The sequence below is a fragment of the Pan paniscus genome, chromosome 6, assembly GCF_029289425.2.
Source record: "Pan paniscus chromosome 6, NHGRI_mPanPan1-v2.0_pri, whole genome shotgun sequence".
NCBI classification, from domain to species: Eukaryota; Metazoa; Chordata; class Mammalia; order Primates; family Hominidae; genus Pan; species Pan paniscus.
The window spans coordinates 81,436,465-81,462,249 of record NC_073255.2 but is presented as its reverse complement, the minus strand read 5'-3'; the positions used below and the strand labels follow the sequence as shown (position 1 = coordinate 81,462,249).

At 43.9% G+C, this 25,785-nt stretch overlaps 1 protein-coding gene across 4 annotated transcripts in view; it reads right to left on the bottom strand.

Annotated features, from left to right (window-relative positions):
• Positions 1–25,785, bottom strand: part of CRCP (CGRP receptor component) — a 42,469-nt gene that overhangs the window by 6,978 nt on the left and 9,706 nt on the right. Inside the window, exons 2-5 of one of the 4 annotated variants that reach the window (XM_008967235.5) lie at positions 20,038–20,074; positions 16,941–17,039; positions 13,379–13,473; positions 2,253–2,310 (exon numbers count right to left, since the gene is read on the bottom strand). In XM_008967235.5, coding sequence (XP_008965483.1) covers positions 2,253–2,310; positions 13,379–13,473; positions 16,941–17,039; positions 20,038–20,074 — 289 coding nt within the window. The remainder of the gene's footprint in view (positions 1–2,252; positions 2,311–13,378; positions 13,474–16,940; positions 17,040–20,037; positions 20,075–25,785) is intronic. The other 3 variants (XM_057302701.2, XM_057302702.2, XM_008967236.5) reach the window with 3 other exon arrangements.

Genomic DNA, 25,785 nt, shown 5'->3' with positions numbered 1-25,785 from the left:
TTCTTATTCACTCTGGTAAGAAGCGATACTGCTAGAAACCTTGGTAAACAATTTGCTACCTTTTGTAGCCAAATTCCAGAGTGGGAAGAATCTGGCTATAAAATGGTCCAACTACTGAGAAACAGCAGTTTCTACCAAGGCCTACCTACTTTGTAGAAACGAGAAGGAAACCATCTCAGGGGATGCCACACACATCTTTCTTCTCATGAAGCACAAGTACCTGGCTTGGAGGAGCAAAGTAAAGCTTCTGAATCAGAAGGTCCCAATCAGCCACTCACCAGCCCTCTGGGCTAAAATGGAGAGGACACTTGCCCCCTTCCAAGACTATGGGGAGGGCATTCAAAGTGACAGATAATCACAGGCACCAGGACCAAGGACTGAGACCATGTCTGGCACACCCCATGCACTCTTTTTTTTTTTTTTTTTCCCAAGATGGAGTCTCACTCTGTCACCCAGGCTGGAGTGCAGTGGTGCGATCCCGGCTCACTGCAACCTTGGCCTCCCGTGTTCAAGTGATTCTGCCTCAGCCTCCCAAGTAGCTGGGATTACAGGTGTGCGCCATCATGCCCAGCTAATTTCTGTACTTTTAGTAGAGATGGGGTTTTACCACTTTAGCCAGGCTGGTCTTGAACTCCTGACCTCAGGTGATCTGCCCACCTTGGCCTCTCAAAGTGCTGGCATTACAGGCATGAGCCACCGCGCCCGGCCCACCCCAGGCACTCTCAATAGCAGCAAAACTTCCCCCAAGTAATGATACCACTTTCCACAGGCTCTGGCTGAGGTCACACTAATCCTCATCTCTTCTCTCTGCCTGTCATTAAGCCATGAGTAACATATGTTGCTGATTAAAGCTGGAGGAGACATGACATATGATCAGGGATTCGTTTCTTGCTGTTCTGTTTGTTTTTTCTCTCCTCTAAGCTCTAAGTTGAAACTCCAATACAGTGTAAAGCATGAAAATAATCAGGACACATGAGAAAGGGGTTTCTATTTAGCCTACAGGCGGGTTCCCAGAGAAAGGCACCCTTCATGGAAGGAACTGTTCTAATTTAATTTTGGGTACATTCTGAAGGGCAAAAACAATCCTAGGAAGACAATGAACAATTTAGTAAAAAATTAAATACCCTGTGGCCTTTTAAAAAGTTTTTCCATTAGCAACTCTAAAAATTGTATTTTTGACCATTTTCTTCCATACTTTTCTAAAGGAAATTTGACAAAGAGCTAAGTATTTCTAAAACTGACTTTGGAAACTGCTTTATTCTCATTTTGTTAATTCTCTAAAGTTTCTTCTTCTTTTTTTTTTTTTAAACTGGCAATTAGACGGCCTGCTTAACACTTGTCAGGTACCGATGCTCTCTGCCCTGTAATAAGAAGGCAGCGGCCACAGCATGCCCAGTGGTGGCCCGGGTATCTCCCTGGATCATTTCCCGGGCCCCTTATCCCATCGCAGGCCCCTCTATTCTGGCTGCCTCCTCCTATTCCAAAGCCTACGCTCTCAGTACAAAGCGGACTTCACAAGTGATGAGGCTGCACTAAATAAACGGTTTATGCAGGGAAATGGGATCACATTCATGGTTTTAGATGTGATCTCTGACGGTGATGTGGGAGATGGACTTGGGGAGCCAGGGAGAATGGGGAGAGGATAACCGCAAGAGCCGCGTGAAGAAATAATGGCAGAAATCAACGCAGTACACAAGGGAGAGAAGCAAGAACGAAGACAGAAGCAACAGAACTTGGGGACTCCCTGACTATGAGATGAAAGGAAGAGAATGGCTTGCAGGTTTCCGGCGTGGGAGGCCAGGCCAGGAGATGAGCAAGGAAGGGAGCCGATGGGACAGCGCACACATGCTCCCCTCACCCAGAAGGAGAGGAAGCAAGAGCAGGGTGAAGGGTGGGCGTGGGGACAGAGAATGTTCACCAGAGACATGCTGAATTTCATGTTTTTTATGCAACATCTGGTTGGCAACAACGCCTACAGGGAAGCAATGGCCAGAATGGCCTGGACATCAGGGGAGTCGGAGAGCCGCCAAGTCATCAGCCAAAACCCTAGGGGAGGAATGAAATCTCCTCCAGTGTTTTGTGGTCCCTAAGTCCACACTAACTAGGATCAAACTGGCAAGGTCTCCTTTTCCTTAAGAAATGGAGTGGTTGGGCAGCCTCTTAAAAAAAACGCAGTTCCTGGCTTGTCCACCACAGCCATTCTACATCTCAGACCCACAGCAGCCTCCCTAGCACAGGCGCCCTTCACTCACCAGCTGGATCTCCACAGCAGTCACAGGCCGGTGGTTCAGCAGCTGGAGCTTCTCAGCTCTGTGGAGGGAAAGTACAGCGTTGACAACTCGCATAGCCCTAAGTCCTGAGTCCTGACTGAGCTGCACAGAGAATAATTTGCCAGATAAAAAATGGGAGAACCACTGGAGTGTGGCCCTCAGTTCCTTCAACTGTAAATCGAGAGAATGGGAACAGGAGCGTGTATGTGAGTGACTCCCAGCCCACGGTACGAATGGGTATCAGAGGCGTGATGGTAGGAAACAAAGCAGCAGGGCATATGCCATTTTTAAAACAGGGGGGTCATTTTCTTTTTTCCTTTTTTTTTGAGACAGAGTTTTCCTCTTATTGCCTAGGCTGGTGCGCAGTGGCACGATCTTGGCTCACTGTAGCCTCCGCCTCCAGGGTTCAAGTGATTCTTCTGCCTCAGCCTCCCAAGTAACTGGGATCACAGATGCTCGCAACCACACCCACCCAGTAAATTTTTGGTATTTTTTTTAGCAGAGATGGGGTTTCATCATGTTGGCCTGGCTGGTCTCAAACCCTCGACCTCAGGGGATCCACCTGCCTCGACCTCCCAAAGTGGTAAGATATAGGTGTGAGCCACCGTGCCCGGCCCAGGACGGTAATTCCTATCTGGAAAATGTGAAGAAAATAATGCTTTCTTCATCCAAATTATAGAAAGTACCAACTAACAAAATCACCTTAGGCCAGGTGTGGTGGCTCATGCCTGTAATCCCAGCACTTTGGGAGGCCAGGTGGGAGGATCCCTTGAGGCCAGGCATTCCCAATCAGCCTGGGCGACATTAAAAAACCTTACAAAAAAATTAAAATAAATTAGCTGGGCATAATGGGTTGCGCCTGTAGTCCCAGCTACCTGTAGTCCCAGCTACGGAAGGCAGAGGACAAGGAGGTGAGGCAGGAGGATCGCTTTAGCCTGCACTCCAGCCTGGGCGACAGAGCCACACCCTATCTCTAAAACTAAAAAATTAAAACACACAAAATCATCTTGTGTGGTCATCTCTTAGAAATGGGTAAATTCCTTTTTGAGATGAAGATTTAATATTTCCCAGATTTGACTTATTATCTTAGTAAACAAAACAGGGACTAAAAGAGGCAGGAGTTAATACACAGAAATACAGGTACAGTGCCTCTGCCCTGAAAGCACTTAACCCAGCTGGAGAAAGAAGACAAATACATGTAAATTTTCACAACAAAAGATCTGAGTGACAGTTAGATATAGTGATCATCTGCCTCAAAGAAAGAAACAGATCATTGCTGAAAGGGTGGCCGAATCATGTGGACTCTGAAAGACTACAGAACTTCAGAGGAGATCAAATGACTGCAGTGACCACCCCTGTGCAGGCAACAACTTCTACATTTCTCTCTCAATTTGACCCTGGGGCTGCAGATCCATCTTTCCAATCAGCTCAGTAAGTATTTATTGCATTAAACACCTTCTGGAGTGAAAACATGAAGAAGCCACGACTCCTGCAGCCATGTGTTGGGGGAAGCAGAACACTTACCCACTCTCCCTGAGCCTCAGTTTCCTCATCTGTGAAACAGGAATGATAACAGTACTTAACTATCTTATGAGAGGATTAACAGGGATGAAAATCTTTCCAGAGGCCGCCGCTACCATTTATTGCTTGCTTTCTATGTGGAACTACATCAAATCCTCAGATTTCACTGACACTGAGAGAGTAAATAACTTGTCCACAGTTGCAAAGCTAGTAAATGGCAGAGAAGCTCCTGTTCTTGGCCATCTGCTTCTAGTGTACATGTGATAATGGATGGAAAGTGTCATAATGCCATCTGTCTCACGATAGTTTCTCCATAAATGGCAGTCATTATTAGGGCAGTTCTAGTCAATTTCTACTGCTTGTAATCCCCCAAATGTTTACTCTAGACTCAAGGAGGGAGACTCCACAGAGATGACCCTTGCACTAGACCCTGATGGCTTTTCAACGCAAAAGGGATGGGAGGGACAGCCAGCCAGGGCAGGAACAACACAAGGACGTGCCCAGAGGAAAGAAAGCTCCCGGAGTTTTAGGAAACAGCTAGAGAGGGGTGGGACATGGGGTGAAAGAGTCATTTGGGACAAGATCGAAAGGGCCCTGACTATCAAGAGGCTGGGTGTGACTTGGTCAATATAGGAGAGCAATCAAGGAAGAGGGGCATGCTCTGGCTGGTGCTGGCAGCGATTTTGGAAGACCCAAGAAAATGGAGGCAGACAGTGAGGAATGCATTGTAACACCCCCTGGGTGAGTGAGAGTGAGTTATGAAGTTGGCCAGCAGGAGCAGGCATGCCAGTAAGCGTCTAAACACATGAAACGCTTCCCGTCACCCTCAGGTAAAGTCAACAGGACTTGACAACTGCCTAGATTGGGTAGGATCGGGGAGGAGGAGTGAGGGAACAGATAGAGTCAAGGTTAGGTTGTTTAGAAAAAAAATACATTATTTAACATGAAATTTGAGTTTGTAGTACCTTTATAACTCTGAAGAGGCTTCTGTCAAAAAGTGTGTCTAGTTTGGTCTAAAACTAAAGGAAAAAAACCAGCACTAGATTTATTTGCAAGGAGTTACATGAAACCATGGAGTGGATATTATGGGTCCAGAGACCAACTGTGGAGTGAGTGAAGACCAGGACAGAACACCATAAAGTGCCTCCATTTAACGGGCCAGGAGAAGCCAGGCACGGTGGCTCACATCTGTAATCCCAACACTTTGGGAGGCTAAAGTAGGAGGATCACTTGAGGCTGGGAGTTCAAAAACAGCCTGGGCAACAAAGTGAGACTCTGTCTTTACAAAAAATAAAAATAAAACAATTAGCCAAGCATGGTGGCATACACCTGTAGTCCTAGCCACTCAGGAGGCTGAGGCAGGATTGCTTGAGCCCAGGAGTCTGAGGCTTCAGTGAGCTATGATCACACCACTGCACTCCAGTCTGGGAGACAGAGCGAGAAAAATAGGTTGACTGTGTCAATATAGAAGTCACTGAATTTGCCAACCAAGAGGTCATTGGTGGCCTGTGCAGTTCAGTGGAATGACAGCTGTGCTGACAACTGGACTCTGAGGACTGAGGAATGATTGTGGAGGAACGAACCTCTTGATAACACAGAAGTAAAAAAGCAGCTCCAGCCGAAGGAGGGAGGGTCTGGAAGGAGAGTGGAGAATGGCCACCGGCTGGGGAGACAAACACATGGAGAGGCTGAAATTCCAGGAGGGAAAAGTAAAGACCCTCAGAAACTGCTGCCCACATCTCCAGCAAAGGGGCTCATGTTCCACCGAGACCACGGTGAGGGGAACCAGCAGCCAATCGGAAAGGACTGGAAGGGAGATGAGTTCATTCCGGTTAGTTTTCTCAGTTCCCGTCTGAGAGGTCTCCACGTGAAGAGGGAGAAGAGGGATCGCAAGGACTAAAAGCTACAGAGGATAGGTAACGAGATGACCAGAAGATCAGCAAAGACATTCACAACCGCTCCCTGAAAAACTCCAACTCGAGGTCAAACCACCAAGCAAGTTCCCTGTCCTACACCCAAGGAGCTGAGCACTGCTGTGGTCACAGCAGGCCCCCAGGCACTCCACACTCCAGTCTGGGGTGGTGGAATTAAGGGGGTCAGCGCACAAACATTCCCTGCTGGCTTCAGAACCAAGCCACTTTCATTGTCTCTACTTTCTCCCCTTGCTTCTCAACTCCCTGCACCCTAGCTCTTGCCCAAGTGATCACCAAAAGTGTTCTTGCTTCAAGGGCCTGGTGCCTCCACACGGACAAATCCAGCGGCTGCTCCTCGGTCCTACTCCATCTGACACTGCTGATCATTCCCTCCTTAAAACTGCCTGCCCTCGGGGCTTCCATGACACCTTCTCTTTCAATTCTTTCCTGATCCGACTCTCCCTTCTTCATCTCCTTCTGGATTTTCTCTTCTCCAGAGAGGCTCTGGCACTCTCATGGTGCTGACTTTCATCCTCTGACCCTCCTACTGACATCCTCACCCAGGCCTCAAAATCTCAGCTACCACTACAGGCTGTAACCAAGAAGTCCATGCTTTCTGGAGACAGAGAGAGGAGAAGGACCAGAGAGCAGATCAGAGGCGGGGACGGGCAGCAGGGTGGGCGAGGTGGGAAAAGTGCACGTGGTTAATGACTATGAAAAAATAGAAAGAATGAATAAGATCTAGTATTTGATAGTCCAACAGGGTGACTACAGTCAACAATAATTTAATTGTACATTTAAAAATAACTATAAGAGTATAACTGAATGTGTTATGCTCACAAATATAACAAGAGCTGCAAGTTCCCAGAGGAGCCAGGCCCAGCCACAGTGAAGAAGCCTGCCGCTCCCTCTTCTGGCTGTTGGACAACAACGCTGCCTGAAGCGTTAACTCTTGGCAGAGTCATGGAAACAAGCAATTAATCAAAGGGTTTAGGTTAAAAGGATTAGAAAGGCTTTTAAAAAGATTTTTAAAAATCTTCGATTTTAGGATCATTAGTGGAAAAAAGGGAGCTAAGATCAATCCTTCTTGAATACTACAGTCTGCTTTAAATTTATATAGATCATGGCCAATCACGAATCAGCTTGCAAGACAATGCCTATATATTTGTAGGTTTTTTGAACAGTATTTGTCCATACTTACAGTAGAAAAGATGTTGGGCTTAGGAAGCAATACATTAGCCCAAAGAGATGAAAAGAGGCCTTAAAAATCAACTGTTAGCACTTCTGCTATAGGAGAAGATGGAGGAAGCCCACGAAAGCCTTTCTCTCTCCACAGATTACAGTGAAAAATTTCGACACAGCCGGGCGCAGTGACTTATGCCTGTAATCCCAGCACTTTGGGAGGCTGAGGCGGCGAATCACCTGCGGTCAGGAGTTCGAGACCAGCCTGGCCAACATGAAGAAACCCCGTCTCTACTAAAAATACAAAAATTAGCGGTGATGGCATGCACCTGTAATCCCAGCTACTCAGGAGGCCGAGACAGGAGAATCGCTTGAACCCAGGAGGCGGCAGTTGCAGTGAGCTGAGACTGTGCCACTGCACTCCATCCAGCCTGGGTAACAAGAGCAAGACTCCAACTCAAAAAAAAAAAAAAAAAAAAAAAAAAAAGAAAAGAAAAGAAGAAATCTCCAGACAAAAAACAAAAAAAATACCCGACTCTGAGAAGCAAACAAAAGCAGGTGGTCTGGGAGGGAAACAAAACCTGAGAACCATTTGGGGTGGAGGATGGATGTGAGTTTCTTGGGGCTTTTTCCCCTTTTCTCTCAGGGCCTCAATCCTGGTGCAGCTGCGGTGGCCCCACAAGCAGCTCCAACTCCAGGAGAAATCCAATCTTTCTCGCCAGGAGACTGAGAAAGGCTGGAGACCCAAGAGGAGCTCACAACTCAAGGGCAGCCCCCCAGGTGGGGACCAGCAACAGGCGTAGCCTGGAAGAGAGCCCTTGCTGTCCAGAGTGCCCAAGAGTCATTTTTCCCTTTTCCCTTTTCTACTTTCCCTGCTCTGCTCCAAGGACAGCTCTAGTAACAACCATACACAGGTGGGCAGGTAAACCTTTGAGAGAAACTCGGAACTTGTGGCTAGAGGACCCAAAAGGGGGTATCATGTGGGCCAGAGGGTAGGAGCAGGGAAGTTCCAGAGAGGAGAGCTAGAGAAGGGGACTCCTCCAAATTTGAGTATCAATCAACACAAATTCTAGATTCACCTGAGCTGTTTATGTGCAGAACAGCACCAAAACAGCAAGCATGGAACAGACCCAGCACAGCAAAGACCCCAAGTGAGAAGGGAGCAAGTTCCACTGCCAGTCCAGTCCCATATGCAAAGACCCAGAGTGGGTTTCAAAACCAAATGACACTGAAATCCTTGCCCCGGAAGGCAAGACCGACTTGAAGTCTGAACCTAATTGGATTGACAGCCTCCTAAAACACAAACCAGAAGCTTTTAACAGGACCCAGAGTCTAAACAATATAATACTCAAATGCCCAGGATACAATCTACAATTACCTCGACCACGAAAATACGACTCATTCTCCAGGGAAAAGATAATCAACAGATGCCAAGCCCATGATGACATGTTAAAATTATCAAGATTCTAACTATTATAATAACTGGGGGAAAAAGTAAACATTCCTGAAATGAATGGAATAATACAAGTTCTCAGGAAAGAATAGAAGTTATAACAAATAACCAAATGGAAACTTTAGAACTGAAAAATACCTGAAATGAAAAATTCACTGGTAGGCTTGATAACGGAAGATGCCAGAACAATCTGTGCATATACAGACAGATCAACAGAAATTATCCCATTAGACTCTGAGGCTGCAGTGAGCCTGAGGGTGCCACCGCACTTCAGCTTGGGCAACAGAGTGAAACCTTATCTCTACTAAAAAAAGAGAAATTATTCCATTTGAACTACAAATTTTTTTAAAAAGGAACAGAGCCTCAAAGACCTGTACAGCAGTATCAGAGGTTTACCAGTTGTGTTTCTGGGAGCTGAAGAAAAGGAGGAGAAAGAGATTGGGATAGAAAAAATATTTCAAAAATAGCTGAGAACTTCACAAATGTAGTAAGAAACATAAATTTACATAATCAAGAAGCTCAGCAAAAATAAACTGGGGAAAAAAAAGCTGAAATACATCATTATCAAATTATTGAAGACCAAAGACTTGATAATCTTTTTTTAAATTTATCTAAATTTTTTTTTTTTTTTTTTTTGAGACGGAGTCTCGCTCTGTCCCCCAGGCCGGAGTGCAGTGGCGCATCTTGGCTCACTGCAAGCTCCGCCTCCCGGGTTCACGCCATTCTCCTATCTCAGCCTCCCGAGTAGCTGGGACTACAGGCGCCCGCCACCATGCCCAGCTGATTTTTTTTTTTTTTGTATTTTTTTAGTAGAGACGAGGTTTCACCGTGTTAGCCAGGATGGTCTCGATCTCCTGACCTCGTGATCTGCCAGCCTTGGCCTCCCAAACTGCTGGGATTACAGGCGTGAGCCACCGCGCCCAGGCTAGTGAAGTGAAGCAGTAGGAGTAGAGGGGGATAAAAAAATCTTAACAGCAGCCAGAGGAAAATGACACATTAGGGTTAGAGTGATAGCGGATTAAAATTTTTTTTTAATTAATTATTTTTCAAAATATAGAGATGGAGTCTCACAATGATGCCCAAGCTGGTCTCAAACTCCTGGCCTCAAGTGATCTTCCCGCCTCAGCCTCCCAAAGTGCTGAGATTATAGGCATGAGCCACTGCATCCAGCCTGATCACAGATTTCTAATCAAAAACTGTGACAGCCAGAAGTCACTGAAATGACATCTTAAAAGTTCTGAAGGAAAAGATCAATCAACCCAGTGAAATTATCCTTCAGGAATGAAAGGAAATAATGACATTCTCAGCTAAATGAAAATAAGAGAATTTGTAGCCAAGAGACCTGTTCTCAGAAAAGTGCCAAAGGAAGTTCTTCCTGGTGAAGTAAATGATAAAAAGGACACAGGGCACTTCAGGAATAGAGAGGAAAAGAAATGATGACAAAAAGACTATTTTTGTTCTCTTAAGTTCTTTAAAATATGTAAGAATATAGAAAGTAAATATAAAAACACTACTAATAGTATGCAGATTATATGTTTCAATGTATGTAGATTATATGTTATAAATACAACCATAACACAAAAAGAAGGTAAAGAGACTTATATACACTAACTGGTAAAATATTAACTCTGGACTATAAATGGTCAGGCATGCATATTATTAACCCTACTAGTAACCTAGTAGGGATCCCTTCAGTAACTACTAAAAACAAAAATAAACAAAAAGATACAGCCAAAAGGCTACAAATCTTTTTAGCTTTATAGATATAGAAAAAGCAAGTGACAACATTCAACATCCAATCTCAGCAATCTGAACTTCCTAAACCTGGTAAAAGACATTCATGGAAAACCTAAACTAGCATCATACTTAATGGTGAAGGACTGACTGTTTTCTCTTAATATCAGGGACAAGATGAGGATGTCTGCTCTCACCACTCCTACTCAACATCATCCTGGAGGCCCCAGCCAGGGCAATGAAATAAGAAAAAGAAGGAAAAGCCATACAGATGAGAAAGAAGTAAAACTCTGTTTGCAAACACCACAACTTTCTGCATAGAAAATCCTAAAGAATACACTAAAAAAGTTCCTAGAACTAATAAGTGGATTTATCAAGGCTGGAGGGCATAAGATCAATATAAAGTCAGCTGTACTTCTATATCAGCAATCAACAACTGGAAATGAGCACCATTTACAATAGCACGCAAAATTATGAAATAGGTATAAATCTAAAAAAATTTGTGCAGAACCTGTATGCTACACTGTTTTCATGGACTAGAAGGTTCAGTATTGGCGGGTTGTTTTTTTTTAACCTTTGACTGATCTTAAATTATTATTAAATTTTTTTTTGAGACAGTCTCGCTCTGTCGCCAGGCTGGAGTGCAGTGGCGCAATCTCGGCTCACTGCAACCTCCATCTCCCAGGTTCAAGTGATTCTTCTGCCTCAGCCTCCCGAGTAGCTGGGACTACAGGCGCCCCCGTCACCACACCCGGCTAATTTTTTGTATTTTTAGTAGAGACGGGGTTTCACCATGTTGGCCAGGATGGTCTCGATCTCTTGACCTCGTGATCCACCTGCCTCAGCCTCCCAAAGTGCTGGGATTATAGGTGTGAGCCACCGTGCCCGTCCGATCTTGAATTATTAATATTGTCAAGATGTCAATTCTCCCCCAAAACTGACCTATAGATGTAACGCAATCCCAATCAGAATCTCAGCAGGATTTGTTCCAGATATCAACAAGTCAATTCAAAAATGTATACATAGGCCAGGCACGGTGGCTCACACCTGAAATGCTAGCACTTTGGGCGGCCAAAGCAGGAGGATCACCTGAGGTCAGGAGTTCAAGACCAGCCTGGCCAATACAGTGAAACCCCATCTCTACTAAAAATACAAAATTGGCCAGGCACGGTGACTCACGCCTGTAATCCCAGCACTTTGAGAGGTCGAGGTGGACGGATCACCTGAGGTTGGGAGTTCGAGACCAGCCTGATCAACATGGAGAAACCACGTCTCTACTAAAAATACAAAACTAGCCAGGTGTGGTGGCAGATACCTGTAATCCCAGCTACTGTGGAGGCTGAGGCAGGAGGAATCACTTGAACCCGAAGGCAGAGGTTGCGGTGAGCCGAGATTGCACCATTGCACTCCAGCATGAACTCACAAGAGTGAAACTCCATCTCAAAAAAAACCAAACCAATAAAAAAAAAACGGGCTAGTTTTCTTCTCATGTAAACTCTTGATGTATGACGTTTTCAATTTTAAAAGGTTGAACTCATTCCAGACCAAGAAAAGGAACTGGAAACTACAAGAACTCACAGAAGATGATCAAGCCACTTTTGCCTCAAGCAAACACAAATGTCAAAAGACTTCACTGATCAACTTTATAAAAAGTACTTTAACTTGTCAACCCTACTTTTCATCCAATTTGGTCTGAATTCTGGGAGTGGGGGTGATGCGATATGTCATACAAACTGGGACTCCAAGAAAAGATTTTTTTTTTTTTTGAGACAGAGTTTTGCTCTTGTTGCCCAGGCTGGAGTGCAATGGCGCAATCTTGGCTCACCGCAACCTCCGTCTCCCAGGTTCAAGCGATTCTCCTGCCTCAGCCTCCCTAGTAGTTGGGATTACAGGCATGTGCCAGCACGCCCAGCTAATTTTGTATTTTTAGTAGAGATGGGGTTTCTCCATGTTGGTCAGGCTGGTTAGAACTCCCAACCTCAGGTGATCCACCCACCTCAGCCTCCCAAAGTGCTGGGATTACAGGCATGAGCCGCCACGCCTGGCCAAGAAAAGATTTTTAAACCCCATTAAGATTTGTTCCTCATGGCACATGTATACATATGTAACAAACTTGCACGTTGTGCACATGTACCCTAGAACTTAAAGTATAATTTTGAAAAAAAAGATAATAAAAAAAGAAGGAAGAAAGGTCTTCTGCATTTACCCATTCAAACCAGAGTTAGTACTTGATTAATATAATATTTCAATTCTGTCTTGTTTTTTCCCCATTTCTACCACATTATCACATTTCCTTCCTTTCAAAACAATTTAACTTATTTTACTAATATTTTGAGATCAGCTCGTGACATTTAATGTTCTCAATAATTAGAGAAGAATTACTTTGGTTAGCCTAGAATATACTCACTTGTGTTTCTAAATTAGTAAGCTCATTTTCATCTAGATAATGGGAGGCTAGAGAGGTCCTGCTTTAAGAGTAGAACTATTGGTTCTACCAATTTTGGCTTGGAGGCACTGTGTCTGTAAGAACCAAGTGGCCCTGATACTCAGCTCTTGGTGTGAAGTGCTTTATAAAGTTTATCTGAATTGAATCATTAGGGAAGAAGCAGTGTTAATAATATAGAAATGGTTGGCCCTGTTCACATTAATGGTTAATAAATAAGGTTGCATCATTTATGGCTTCTGGAGTCCAAAAAGGACATCTACACATATTGTTTCCATGAAGACACCACCCTTCACCCTTTCCCAGCCTTGTGAGTTTAGCAGATGATCCTTATTCAGTGGTGAGGATAATGAAACTCAGAGAGGTCAAATACCTTTTCCAAGGTCATGGTGCTATAAGGGGCAGAAACTGGACTACAGCCCAGGTTCCCCGATTCCAAGCTTGTTATGCTGTAGTCAGATGCTAGCAGTTGGGAGTTAGCAGATATAAATAAACTGTATTTTGGCCCATTTGATTGAGATCTCTACCCATGACCTAAATTTGCCTTCTTTTCCATGAAGCATTTCCATTTCCCCTCACCCGTCTTTTTTGAGAATGTAAATTAATCTCTGCTAATTTTGCAGAATAAGCAGGCAGAGTAATACAGTATCACTAGGATAAATGAACTTTCTTCATTTATAAAAAAAAAAAAGATTTGTTCCTTACTCTAGTCCCTATGTCTAACTTTCAGTTGTTTCATCTCCAATACTATAATCCTTCTTTAAATCCAAACCCAGCCGAATATCAATACACGGTTGCTACGAATGTAGCAACTATCATTTCACCATGTGTCACTCTCTTCCTACTTAAAAGATTTACTTACTTGGTCAACTTGTGGCTTTTCAATGCTGTGAGAAATTCTCTGACAATTTCAGGACTCTGGTGCCTGCATGGTGTTTTTGATATGTATTTTAACGTCTGGCAAAAAAAAAAAAAGAAAAAAGCCAAGCATAAGACAAAGAACCCTGAATGAGAAAAAACGAAAGCAATGACTGTAATTAAAATTCTAAAATTTTGTTTGTAAAAATCCTGTAGAGGCTGGGCACGGTGGCTCACACCTGTAATCCCAGCACTTTGGGAGGCCGAGGTGGCCAAATCACCTGAGGTCAGGAGTTCGAGACCAGCCTGGCCACCATGGTGAAACCCCATCTCTACCAAAAATACAAAAAATTAGCTGGGTGTGGAGGTGCATGCCTGTAATCCCAGCTACTAGGGAGGCTGAGGCAGGAGAAACACTTGAACCCGGGAGGCAGAGGTTGCAGTGAGCCGAGATCACACCATGGCACTCCAGCCTGGGTGACAGAGTGAGACTCTGTCTCAAAAAAAAAAAAAAAAAAGAAAACAAAAAAGAAAAAAAATCCTGTATAAAACAAAAAGGCATTCAGGAGAACCAATCTTCATGTAATTGGAATTCCTGAAAGAGAAAACCAGTAGCTAGAAGAGGAAGAATAACTAATGAAATTTTAGGAGAAAACTTTTCTGATCTCAAAAAAAAAAAAAAACCTCAATCTGACAATTGTGTTATATTTTGAACAATTTTTTTAAAGAGGGGGAACCCAAAGAATAAAATAAATTGCCATGAGTCTACATGGATATATACAACTGAATAAATAAACGGGTAAGAAGAGACAACTTTTTCTTTTTTTTTTTTTTTTTTGAGACGGAGTCTCACTGTCACCCAGGCTGGAGTGCAGCGGCACGATCTCGGCTCACTGCAAGCTCCGCCTCCTGGGTTCACACCGTTCTCCTGCTTCAGCCTCCCAAGTAGCTGGGACTACAGGCGCCTGCCACCACGCCCAGCTAATTTCTTTTTGTATTTTTAGTAGAGACGAGGTTTCACTGTGTTAGCCAGGATGGTCTCGATCTCCTGACCTCGTGATCCACCCGCCTCGGCCTCCGAAAGTGCTGGGATTATAGGCATGAGACACCGCACCCAGCCAAGAATGAGAAAAATTTTTAAATCACTCTTAGGCAATTGTACCATAGTCATAACTACTGCAGGAAAGACCCACCAATAAATGCTAAAATTGATGGTTAAAAGCTTAAGCAAAGGGTAGGCTGTTTTCCTAGCCGCAAAGCATCTCCCACAAAATATTTTTTAATTACTGTGGTGGTTTTAACATACAACCACAAATTCTTTGATATCCCTCCCTTCAAGAGGTGGAGCTTAATCCCCCCGCCCCGCTTCCCCTTGAATATGGGCTAAACTTGGTGAGTCCTTTCATCTTATTTATTTATTTATTTATTTATTTGAGACAGAGTCTTGCTCTGTCGCCCAGGCTGGAGTGCAGTGGCGCAATCTCGGCTCACTGCAAGCTCCACCTCCCAGGTTCACGCCATTCTCCTGCCTCAGCCTCTCTGAGTAGCTGGGACTACAGGCGCCCGCCACCACGCCCAGCTAATTTTTTCTATTTTTTCTTTTTAGTAGAGATGGGGTTTCACCGTGGTCTCGATCTCCTGACCTTGTGATCCGCCTGCCTCGGCCTCCCAAAGTGCTGGGATTACAAGCGTGAGCCACCACGCCCAGCCAAATCCTTTCTAACATAATGTGGAAATGAAGAAACAGTAGATTTACAGTAGAGAAACCAGGCAGATACCATCTTAACGAAATGACCAAAGTTAACATCACCCATAAGAAACATCAATATCATGTACCCCCAGAAATCAGGACACGAGAAGGGGAGATTACCTCTGTGGTACTCTTCCTCAAAAGCCATAGGTTTTGTGTAATCATAATAAAACATCAGGCAATCACAAATCAACAGACATTCTACAAAATACTTGATGAGCCTTTGGAAGTGTCAAGGTCATGGAAGACAAAGGAAGAGTAAGGATATAGAATGAATGTCATTTTGGGGACATGTTAACTAAATATAAAATGGTATCCTGAACTGAATCCTGGAACCCAGAAGACAACAATGGGAAAACAGGGCATTCAAATAAAATTTAAGTTTGGCTTAATAGTATGTACCAATGTTAATTTCTTGGTTTTGATCACTGTACCATGGTTATGTAAGATATTAACATCAGAGAAAACTATGGGAAGGGTACATGAGAACTCCCAGCACTGTCTCTACAACTTTTATGTAAGAGAAAAATGGCTGGGCACGGTGGCTCACGCCTGTAATCCCAGCACTTTTACGTTTATGTAATGTAAGAGAAAAATGGCTGGGCATGGTGGCTCAAGGCTGTAATCCCAGCACTTTGGGAGCCAGAGGCGGGCGGATCACATGAGGTTGGGAGTTTGATACCCGCCTGACCAACATGGAGAAACCCTGTCTCTACTAAAAATACAAAATTAGCCGGGCGAGGTGGTGCATGCCTGTAATCCCAGCTACTCGGGAGGCTGAGGCAGGAGAACTGCTTGAACCCGGGAGCCAGAGGTGAGCCGAGGTTGCGCCATGGCACTCCAGCCTAGGCAACAAGAGCGAGAATCCGTCTCAAAAAAAAAAAAAAGAAAAATGATTTCAAAATAAAAAGATTTTTCTTTTTTTTCTTTGATTTGCAATGATGTGATGCTTTCTCGTGATTACACAGATTTTGTGGCTTTTGAGGAAGAATATAGATAAAATTTCGGAGGAATTATAATTACATGTTTTGGAAGGAATCTCAAACTTGAAAAATAATAGCCTTAAGTGTGTAAGTTCCCAGCACTTTGGGACGCTGCAGTGGGAAGATCCCTTAAGCCCAGGAGTTGGAGACCAGCCTGGACAACAACAACAAAAAATAGCCAGGCGTGGCAGCGGATGCCCATAGTCCCAGCTACTTGGGAAGCTAAGCTGGGAGCATCACCTGAGCCTAGGAGGTTGAGGCTGCAGTGAGCTGTGATCCCCTTTCAAGGAGAAATGAGGGCAATCTTTTACACTATTCCTTCTAACTTTGTAGCTGGCTAAACTCTAAACTTGACCAAACTCCTCTCACTTCTATAAACAGAATAAAAATCAGGTTAGAGTAGGCTGGGCGTGGTGGCTAATGCCTGTAATCCCAGCACTTTGGGAGGTCCAGGCGGACGGATCACAAGGTCAGGAGATCGAGACCATCCTGGCTAACATGGTGAAACCCTGTCTCTACTAAAAATACAAAAAATCAGCTGGGCGTGGTGGAGGGCGCCTGCAGTCCCAGCTACTCGGGAGGCTGAGGCAGAAGAATGGCATGAACCCGGGAGGTGGAGCTTGCAGTGAGCAAAGATCACACCACTGCATTCCAGCCTGGGCGACAGAGCGAGACTCTGTGTCAAAAAACAAACAAACAAACAAAAATCAGGTTAGAATAAAACATTCAGATCATATAAAAAGCAATCTTGATTTCAGCTGCCAGTCATTGGGAGAATAAACCCCCCTCCCTCAATGGTACTTTAGGTAGGTCTACCAGAAGCCCAGCCTTACTTCATAGGTGATAGTGTTCAAGTTCTGTTGCCCAGAGCTGTGTTTATTCTTTCCACTTTCTTTACGCTGCTCTTTCAGATCAGTTAGTAACTGAAATACCTAGGAGGAGATACAAAAAAGACGTTTATGAATAAATTTGAGAAATATATCTATCCAAGGTCAGTGGTTTTGAAGGATAAACAGGAAAGTATAGTACTTCCTTTCACCCGCCCATCACCCAGCTTCCAACTCTTGGATTTGAGCAAATATGAGTCCCAGAGGCATATTACATTTTTAAAAAATGTTCTTTTATATAAGCCAAATAATCCAAATTCATTAATTTACTTAAAATATTTCAAATATTTCCTATCAATATGTACATCACTAATCTGATCTCAAAAATATACTATTTGAAAGCAGATTTTCTTAAAGCAAATATTTTGTTAAAAAAGAATTCTGGGTCCAGGCATGATGGCTCACACCTGTAATCCCAGCACTTAGGGAGGGTGAGGTGGGCAGTTCATGAGGTCAGGAGATCAAGACCATCCTGGCTAACACGGTGAAACCCCATCTCTACTAAAAATACAAAAAATTAGCCGGACATGGTGGCGGCGCCTGTAGTCCCAGCTACTCGGGAGGCTGAGGTAGGAGAATCACTTGAATCCAGGAGGCAGAGGTTGCAGTGAGCCTGGATGGTGCCACTGTACTCCAGCCTGGGTGACAGAGCGAGACTCCATCTGAAAAAAAAAAAAAAAAAAAGAATCCTGCTTCTCTAGTATAAAAATCTAATACAATAATTTCTTTCTGGAAAAGAAAAATTTTGAGGCAAGTGATAAGACAGAGTTTGCCCCCCAAAAAGGAAAGGAAAAAATGCTATGGATCTTTAGAAGCAAACTTTCCCACAAGGATAAAACATACATGTATTAGTGCTGGGGGCAGGGGGGAATCTTAGTCTCATTCCTGTTTTAGAGATTCTACCACAGAAGTGAAGAAAATGCAGGCTCACACACCATCACCAGATACAATACGACCCCTCTCATCTGCTGGTCCTTTCAGAAATAGTGGCATGAGATCAATGAATGCAATGTTTCCCCAATGGATAAAACACCCAAACACCTAGCAAAGTCCAAACTGGACAAGGAGGTTCCTAAAAGCCAAAGGCTTGGCCAAAAACCATTCAACCATTTCCTTCCTGTTCTAAGCTGCAACCACTTAAGACTGAGCCTTTAGGGAGGAAAGAATATGGCCAACTCTGTTTATTCTACTACCTTCTTTTTTGTGGGGCGGGGGAGGGGAGCACCACAAGGGGGTAGGTTTCTTTCTTTCTTTTTGCTGTCTTACACTCTGGGAGCTTTTTTTTGGGGACACGGTCTCAAAAGCTGTCTCCCAGACTGGAGTACAGTGGTCATCACTGTAACCTCAAACTCCTGGGCTCAAGCGAACCTCCCCTCTGCCTTCCAAGTAGCTAGGACCATAGTAGGTGTTTGCTACCACGTCCAGCTAATTTATTTATTTTTATTTTTTTTGAGACGGAGTCTCGCTGTCACCCAGGCTGGAGTGCAGTGGCACAATCTTGGCTCACTGCAGGCTCCACCCCCCGGGTTCACGCCATTCTCCTGCCTTAGCCTCCCGAGCAGCTGGGATTACAGGCGCCCGCCACCTTGCCCGGCTAATTTTTTGTATTTTTAGTAGAGATGGGGTTTCACCGTGTTAGCCAGGATGTTCTTGATCTCCTGACCTCGTGATCCGCCCGCCTCGGCCTCCCAAAGTACTGGGATTACAGGCGTGAGACACCGCGCCCGGCCGCTAATTTATTTTTTTAAGAGCTGGGGGTCTTGCTAGGTTTCCCAGGCTGAGCTCTAACTCATAGCCTCAAGCAATCTTCTCTCCTTGGCCTTCCCAAGTGCTGAGATTACAGGCGTGAGACACTGCACTTAACCTACTACCTTCTAGACCTCCTGAGTCTTTCTGAGTTTAGACTCTAGCACATGGAAAATTCACAGTCAAGGTATAAATGGTTCTTTCTACACCTGGAGTGAGCCTATCAGATGGTTTTGCTAGTGCCAAATAGGAGGCAAAAATGCTGGAATATCTCCTCTCTTACCAACCTTTTTCCTTCTTTTCCTTTCTCCAGCAATCCCACCCTAAGCCCCAAAAATTCTACATTTCTTAATTTCTACTATTCAGAAAGGTGAGTCAACTAAACTCACTCTTTTTTTTTATTTTTTAAGTAGGGATGGGGTTTCACCATGTTGGCCAGGATGGTCTCGATCTCCTGACCTCGTGATCCGCTGGCCTTGGCCTCCCAAAGTGCTGGGATTATGGGCATGAGCCACTGTGCTTGGCTTAAACTCACTTTCAAAATAAGGATGTTAATACCCATAAGACTATTTGCAATGTATAAAAGCATTATAAATATATAAATATATCAAAGGTGATAACTAGGAAAAATCATAAAAATTTTAATGGGAAATTTTGCAGACAGAAACAGCCTTAAAATAGATGCTTCTATCCTATGACTACATCCCAAATGATGATTTGGAATCGTTGAGATTTAGAGAAGGTTGCCCCCTCTAAAATAGAGTCTTCCCAGCTTTCCTGAAGTACTATGTATAACGTGTCAAGCTTACACTATTCCAAGGTCCACCAGATGTTGCCACGTCTTATTTTAAAGTGGAAAATCCAAATAAATTCAGTCATTTCTTTTTTCTTTTTCTTTCTTTCTTTCTTTTTTTTTTTTTTTTTGAGACAGAGCCTTGGTCTATTGCCCAGGCTGGAGTGCAGTGGCACATCTTAGTTCACTGCAACCTCCGCCTCCTGGGTTCAAGTGACCCTCCTGCCTCAGCTGGGATCCGAAGTAGCTGGGACTATAGGCATGTGCCACCACACCCAGCTAATTTTTGTATTTTTAGTAGAGACTGGGTTTCACCATGTTGGCCAGGCTAGTTTTGAACTCCTGACCTCAAGTGATCCAGCCTCAGCCTCCCAAAGTGCTGGGATTACAGGCGTGAACCACTGCACCCAGCCTGAATTCAGTCATTTCTAACCAAAATGAATTTAACAATCTCAGGAGCAAAGGGCAAACTATCAGAGAGGAAAATGTAACAATCCAATTTACCTCGTAGTTACTGAGAAGCGCAGAATTGGCATCCTTCCTGAAAAAGAAAAGTAAGCTATCATCAGTCTGGGCTCACACCCCTTTCTGGGTATCAAATTCTGTAAAAGAATTCCTGTCAAGATACAGTAGTCCACTTTTTGAATTTAGGGACTACAACCTAAAATTGAAACTGAGAAATGTCCTAAGTCCAACATGGTTTAGCTAGCTGTGGGCAATTTCAGAGTAGACTTGGGAACAAAGTGCTGTCCCATCCCACAGCCATGTCCTCTCCCCATTACTATCTGCCTCCCATCAGCTATTGACATCTTGGGCAGCCACGTCCTCCTGCTGAATCAACAGAAATGGCCCACTTAACACCAATGTCACCACTGGGAATTCCAGCCATGGGCAAGTATCCTGCCAAATATCTGCCATGCTCCCAGGGTGTTCACCACCTACGTCAACTCAACAGGTACAGTCAGGGTGGCAAGCAGTGGCCAAAAGCCTCGTTCCCTGTGTAACAGTTAATCCAGGCAATATGCCATCTTTCCTGAGTGAAGAAACACAACGATGTGACGTATATTAAATCACAATCGATCCACTCTATAATAGCATATCAGAAAGCATTGTTTTCAGCAGTCTGGAGGCAGTGGAGTATGACAAAGAACATAGTTTTGAAATCAGATTTGGGTTCATGTTCTAGCTCTGCCACTTATGTGCTGTGAGAATTTTAGTTAAGTTAATTACTCCTTAAGTTTTCCTTCTAAAATAAAAATGGGATGAAACTAGTATCTAAAAGTATGGCCTGGATTCTAAATCCAGCTCCTGAATTCTTTGGCCATGTGAATCTAGGCAAGTTACTTAATCTCATTATGCTTACATTTCCTATCTATGAAACGGCAACTATAGTATCAACCTTGTAAGACTGTTCACAGGGTTCACTGGAAACACGTAAAGTACCTGGAACATAGTAAGTGCTCAATAAGCACCAACATTATCACTACTACTATCTGGGCAACTAGCACTACCAACAGCAACTCCTACCTCATCAAACTGTTATGATAAAATGAGACAACAAATTTTAAAAGTTTAGAATAGTTCTTGGTACTTGTATTAACATCTCCATAATGGAAGGCTATTATTTGTAAAAGATACTATCTCAGTTAATTCTCACTGAAAACCCTGTGATGTAGGAGCTATTCGTATGATTCCTACTCTGCAGAGATAAAGCACAAGACTCAGAAATTAAGTAACTTGCTCAAGATCACACAGTAAGAAGTCTAAATAAAGTGGAAGGTAACTATGGAACTGTGGGAAATGAGACTGAACTGGATGAATGGAAACTGGTCATGCAGAATCCTTAAAAATCAGGTAGAGGGGTCTGCACTTGATGTAATGTGCAACAGAGACCTCTGTATGTTCTTAAACCAGGAGTGTGGCGAGATGATCCAAATGATGACCCAAGACTTCAAAAGCATGGGCCAGATAGGTGACTTCCCAGTCAATAAAGCAAAACTAACAGTGGTTCACAAAGAGATAGACCTCGGCCTTAGGTCATCAGCACAGTGATGTCAGCACTATAATCAAATCAGCTCTGTGAAGCTTACCAAATGCTACCAGTGATTCAAGCTACGATTTCACAAAAGTGCTGCTTTGCCCAAATGACCACAAACACACTCAAGTCCCAAAGAGTATCATATTTGAAAGGAATCTAACACAGGAAGGACAATGCATAATTAGTGCACGTGACAGAGTTCATTTAAAATTGAAAATGACAAATCAAACCACATGTCATCTTTGCCTGCTTAATCAGGAAATCAGCCCACTGGCTTCCTCCTATCTTTGCTTGAAATTGAGTTATAACTCCCTGTGCTCTCCAAAATATGAAGCATTAAAACATCCCTTCCTGGAATACTTGACTGGAGAAAAAATATGAATGTTTTTTCTCTTCAGGGCCAATGGATCCATCGCAGGTGCACCGTTACAACTTTATTTCCAAATAATGGCCCCTTCTCTGTCATTCAGAATATTCCACGTCGTGGGAAATTTGTCCTTGGCCATTCCAAGTTACTACCCCACTAAACAAGTCAATAGTGTAATGCAAGAATCCAAAGAACACCCTCTGCCTCTTCTAGAACGAATATAAAGGAGGAAAACTCTCTTTCACATAAGTTTTAATGAATCTGTGTTTTGGGATCAAGAGAACCAATTGATGTTTACACAGGTACTCTGTGTAACAGACTCTGGCTGACAGAAGCTGATTTATTCATTGATTTTATCAGGAAGATAAATTTTTTTAAAACCCAGCTAAATATTCACAGAATAAATGCCAATCAATGTATGCTAGGCCTTTCTTTATTTAATAAAATGTCAAGAGGTACTTTATCTACCTTTTATGAAGTCCTAAACGAGCTGTATGTATTGGGGAATTTTTTTTAAGGCAGTTTTTATCTTTGAGAAGTTACTGTAACCACCACTAAACGACAGGTTGTTGGCAACAGGATATGGTGAAACCAGACAGACATCAACTTAATCAAGTTATCCAATTTCACAGCACCAATGATGTGACGCATGAGAAAGACATCCCTCAGAGCAATCCAGCCCCAAGATGTTTAATTCAAATCTATCCATGAGGATATAATCAGAGAATTCCAAATTGAGGAACAGTCTTCAAAACAACTGGGTTAAATTTAGACTCTTCAAATATCAATGTCATCTGTCACAGTGCCAATGTCACAAAAAGAAGCTAAGGAAACTTCCAGAGGAAAGGAAATTAAAGAAACATGACAACTAAATGCAATGTGTAGTTCTTCACTGGATCCTGAATTGGGAGGAAAAAGAACATTATTATGGCAACTGAAGAAATGTGAGTTTACATTGTATCTTAATAATAGTAGATTATCAGCGCTAAGTTTCCTGAGTGTGATAAGGCGACTGTAGCTACATCGAATGCCCTTTTTCAAGAAGGGGTGAAATGATCTGCTATCTACAACTCTCTAATGGTTCAGTAAAGTAAGTGTGTGCACCTGTGTATGGAGAGAAAGCTCATGCCTGTGCAAAAGAAATAAGGGAATGCCAGGCATTGTGGCTCACACCTGTCATCCCAGCTACTCCGGAGGCTGAGACAGGAGGATCACTTCGTCCCGGAGTTTGAATCCAGCCTGGGCTCAAGTGTCTCTAATCAAAAAAAAGAAAGGAAGAAAGAAAGGAAGGAAGGAAGGGAAGGAGGGAGGAAGGAAGGAAGGGAGGGAGGGAGGGAGAAAGGAAGGAAGGGAGGGAGGGAGGGAGGAGGGAGGGAAAAGAAAAAAGAAAAGAGAAAAAGGAAAAGGCAGCAAATATCAGAATCAAAATGTTAACAAGTGGTGACTCTAGGTAATATTTGTGGCATTCTTTTTATTTTTAGTTTTTTTTTTGTTTGTTTTTTTTTTTTTTGAGAAGGAGTCTCGCTCTGTCTCCCAGGCTGGAGTGCAATGGTGCGATCTCGGCTCACTGCAAGCTCTGCCTCCCAGGTTCATGCCATTCTCCTGCCTCAGCCTCCCAAGTAGCTGGGACTACAGGCACCCGCCATCAGCCCGGCTAATTTTTTGTATTTTTGGTAGAGACAGGGTTCCACTGTGTTAGCCAGGATGGTCTCGATCTCCTGACCTCGTGATCCGCCCGCCTCGGCCTCCCAAAGTGCTGGGATTACAGGAGTGAGCCACTGGGCATGGCATTTTTTTTTTTTTTTTTTTTTTTTTTGAGACGGAGTCTCACTCTGTCACCCAGGCTGGACTGCAGTGGCGCGATCTCGGCTCACTGCAAGCTCCGCCTCCCGGGTTCACGCCATTCTCCTGACTCAGCCTCCGGAGTAGCTGGGACTACAGGCGCCAGCCACCACGCCCGGCTCATTTTTTTGTATTTTTTTAGTACAGACGGGATTTCACCACGTTAGCCAGGATGGTCTCGATCTCCTGACCTCATGATCCGCCCGCCTCGGCCTCCCAAAGTGCTGGGATTACAGGCCTCAGCCACTGCGCCCGACCCCCTCTTTTTTTTTTTTTTTTTTTTTTTGAGACAAGAGTTTCGCTCTTGTTGCCCAGGCTGGAGTGCAATGGCATGATCTCAGCTCACCATAACCTCCACTTCCCGAGTTCAAGCGATTCTCCTGCCTCAGCCTCCCAAGTAGCTGGTATTACAGGCATGAGCCACCACACCTGGCTAATTTTGTATTTTTAGTAGAGACGGGGTTTCTCCATGTTGGTCAGGCTGGTCTCAAACTCCTGACCTCAGGTGATCTGACCGCTTTGCCCTCCCAAAGTACTGGGATTACAGGCGTGAGCCACCATACCAGGCCTCTAAAAGTTTTTTAGAGCTACTAGAACTTAATAGACACATCTAGCAATTATAAACGTAGAAGCTGTTGATCTCTACAAAGCAGGAACTGTCTGCTCTACAGCTAACACTTTAGTATTATGTAATATATTCACATGCAATCAGACTTCTAGAAACTGCTTACCTATACAAAACTTCATATTCTCCTGTAGGACTTAGAATAGTACTCATTTTACGCCAGGCGCAGTGGCTCACGCCTGTAATCCCGGCACTTTGGGAGGCCAAGTCGGGCGCATCACGAGATCAGGAGATCAAGACTATCCTGGCTAACACGGTGAAACCCCGTCTCTACTAAAAATACAAAAAATTAGCCGGGCGTAGTGGCGGGCGCCTGTAATCCCAGCTACTCAGGAGGCTGAGGCAGGAGAATGGCGTGAACCCAGGAGGCGGAGCTTACAGTGTGCCGAGATGGGGCTACTGCACTCCAGCCTGGGCGACAGAGCGAGACTCCATCTCAAAAAAAAAAAGAAAGAAAGAAAGAATAGTACTCATTTTATTGACATGTGTTTAAAGCAAATACTCTTAAGTGCATTTTAAAGACTGTCTAGAAAAAAGTCCAGGGACTTGTGCACACAGAGGAGAGACCATGTGAGAACATAGCAAGAAGTTTGCAATCTGCAAGCTCAGGCAAGAGGCCTCAAAAGAAACCAAACCTGCTACACCTTGATCCAGTCTCCCGAAATGTCAGAAAACAAGTGTTTGCTGTCTAAGCCACCCAGTGTCTGGTGCTTTCTAAAAGCAGCCCTGGCAAATTAACATAGCAATGCTTGAGTAAAAAAAAAAAAAAAAAAACAACTGTCTAAATCTATACTACAGGCAGGCAGTTACTTAATTTCCTTAAGTAATGAATTAGATGACTGAAGCTGACTTTCCATTTGACACTTCTTGTAAAATTTGCTTAAAATGGTGAGTCAATTAAGTGGATGTAAACAACTACTTGAGGAAACTGAATTCCAAATAAACAGAACAAAATGATCTCTTGGTGGACTTTCCTTAGAAGCAAACACATACACAAATGGCACATGCAAACAGTGCCTTTTTTTTTTTTTTTTTGAGACGGAGTCTTGCTCTGTCGCCCAGGCTGGAATGCAGTGGCGCGATCTCAGCTCACCGCAAACTCCGCCACCCAGGTTCATGCCATTCTCCTGCCTCAGCCTCCCAAGTAGCTGGGACTACGGGCACCCACCACCACGCCCGGCTAATTTTTTGTATTTTTAGTAGAGATGGGGTTTCACTGTGTTAGCCAGGATGGTCTCGATCTCCTGACCTCGTGATCCACCCACCTCGGCCTCCCAAAGTGCTGGGATTACAGGCGTGAGCCACTGTGCCCGGCCAAACAGTGCCTATTAATTGCCACACAGTCAACTCTTACGCAGGCAATGACGACAAGAATTGCTC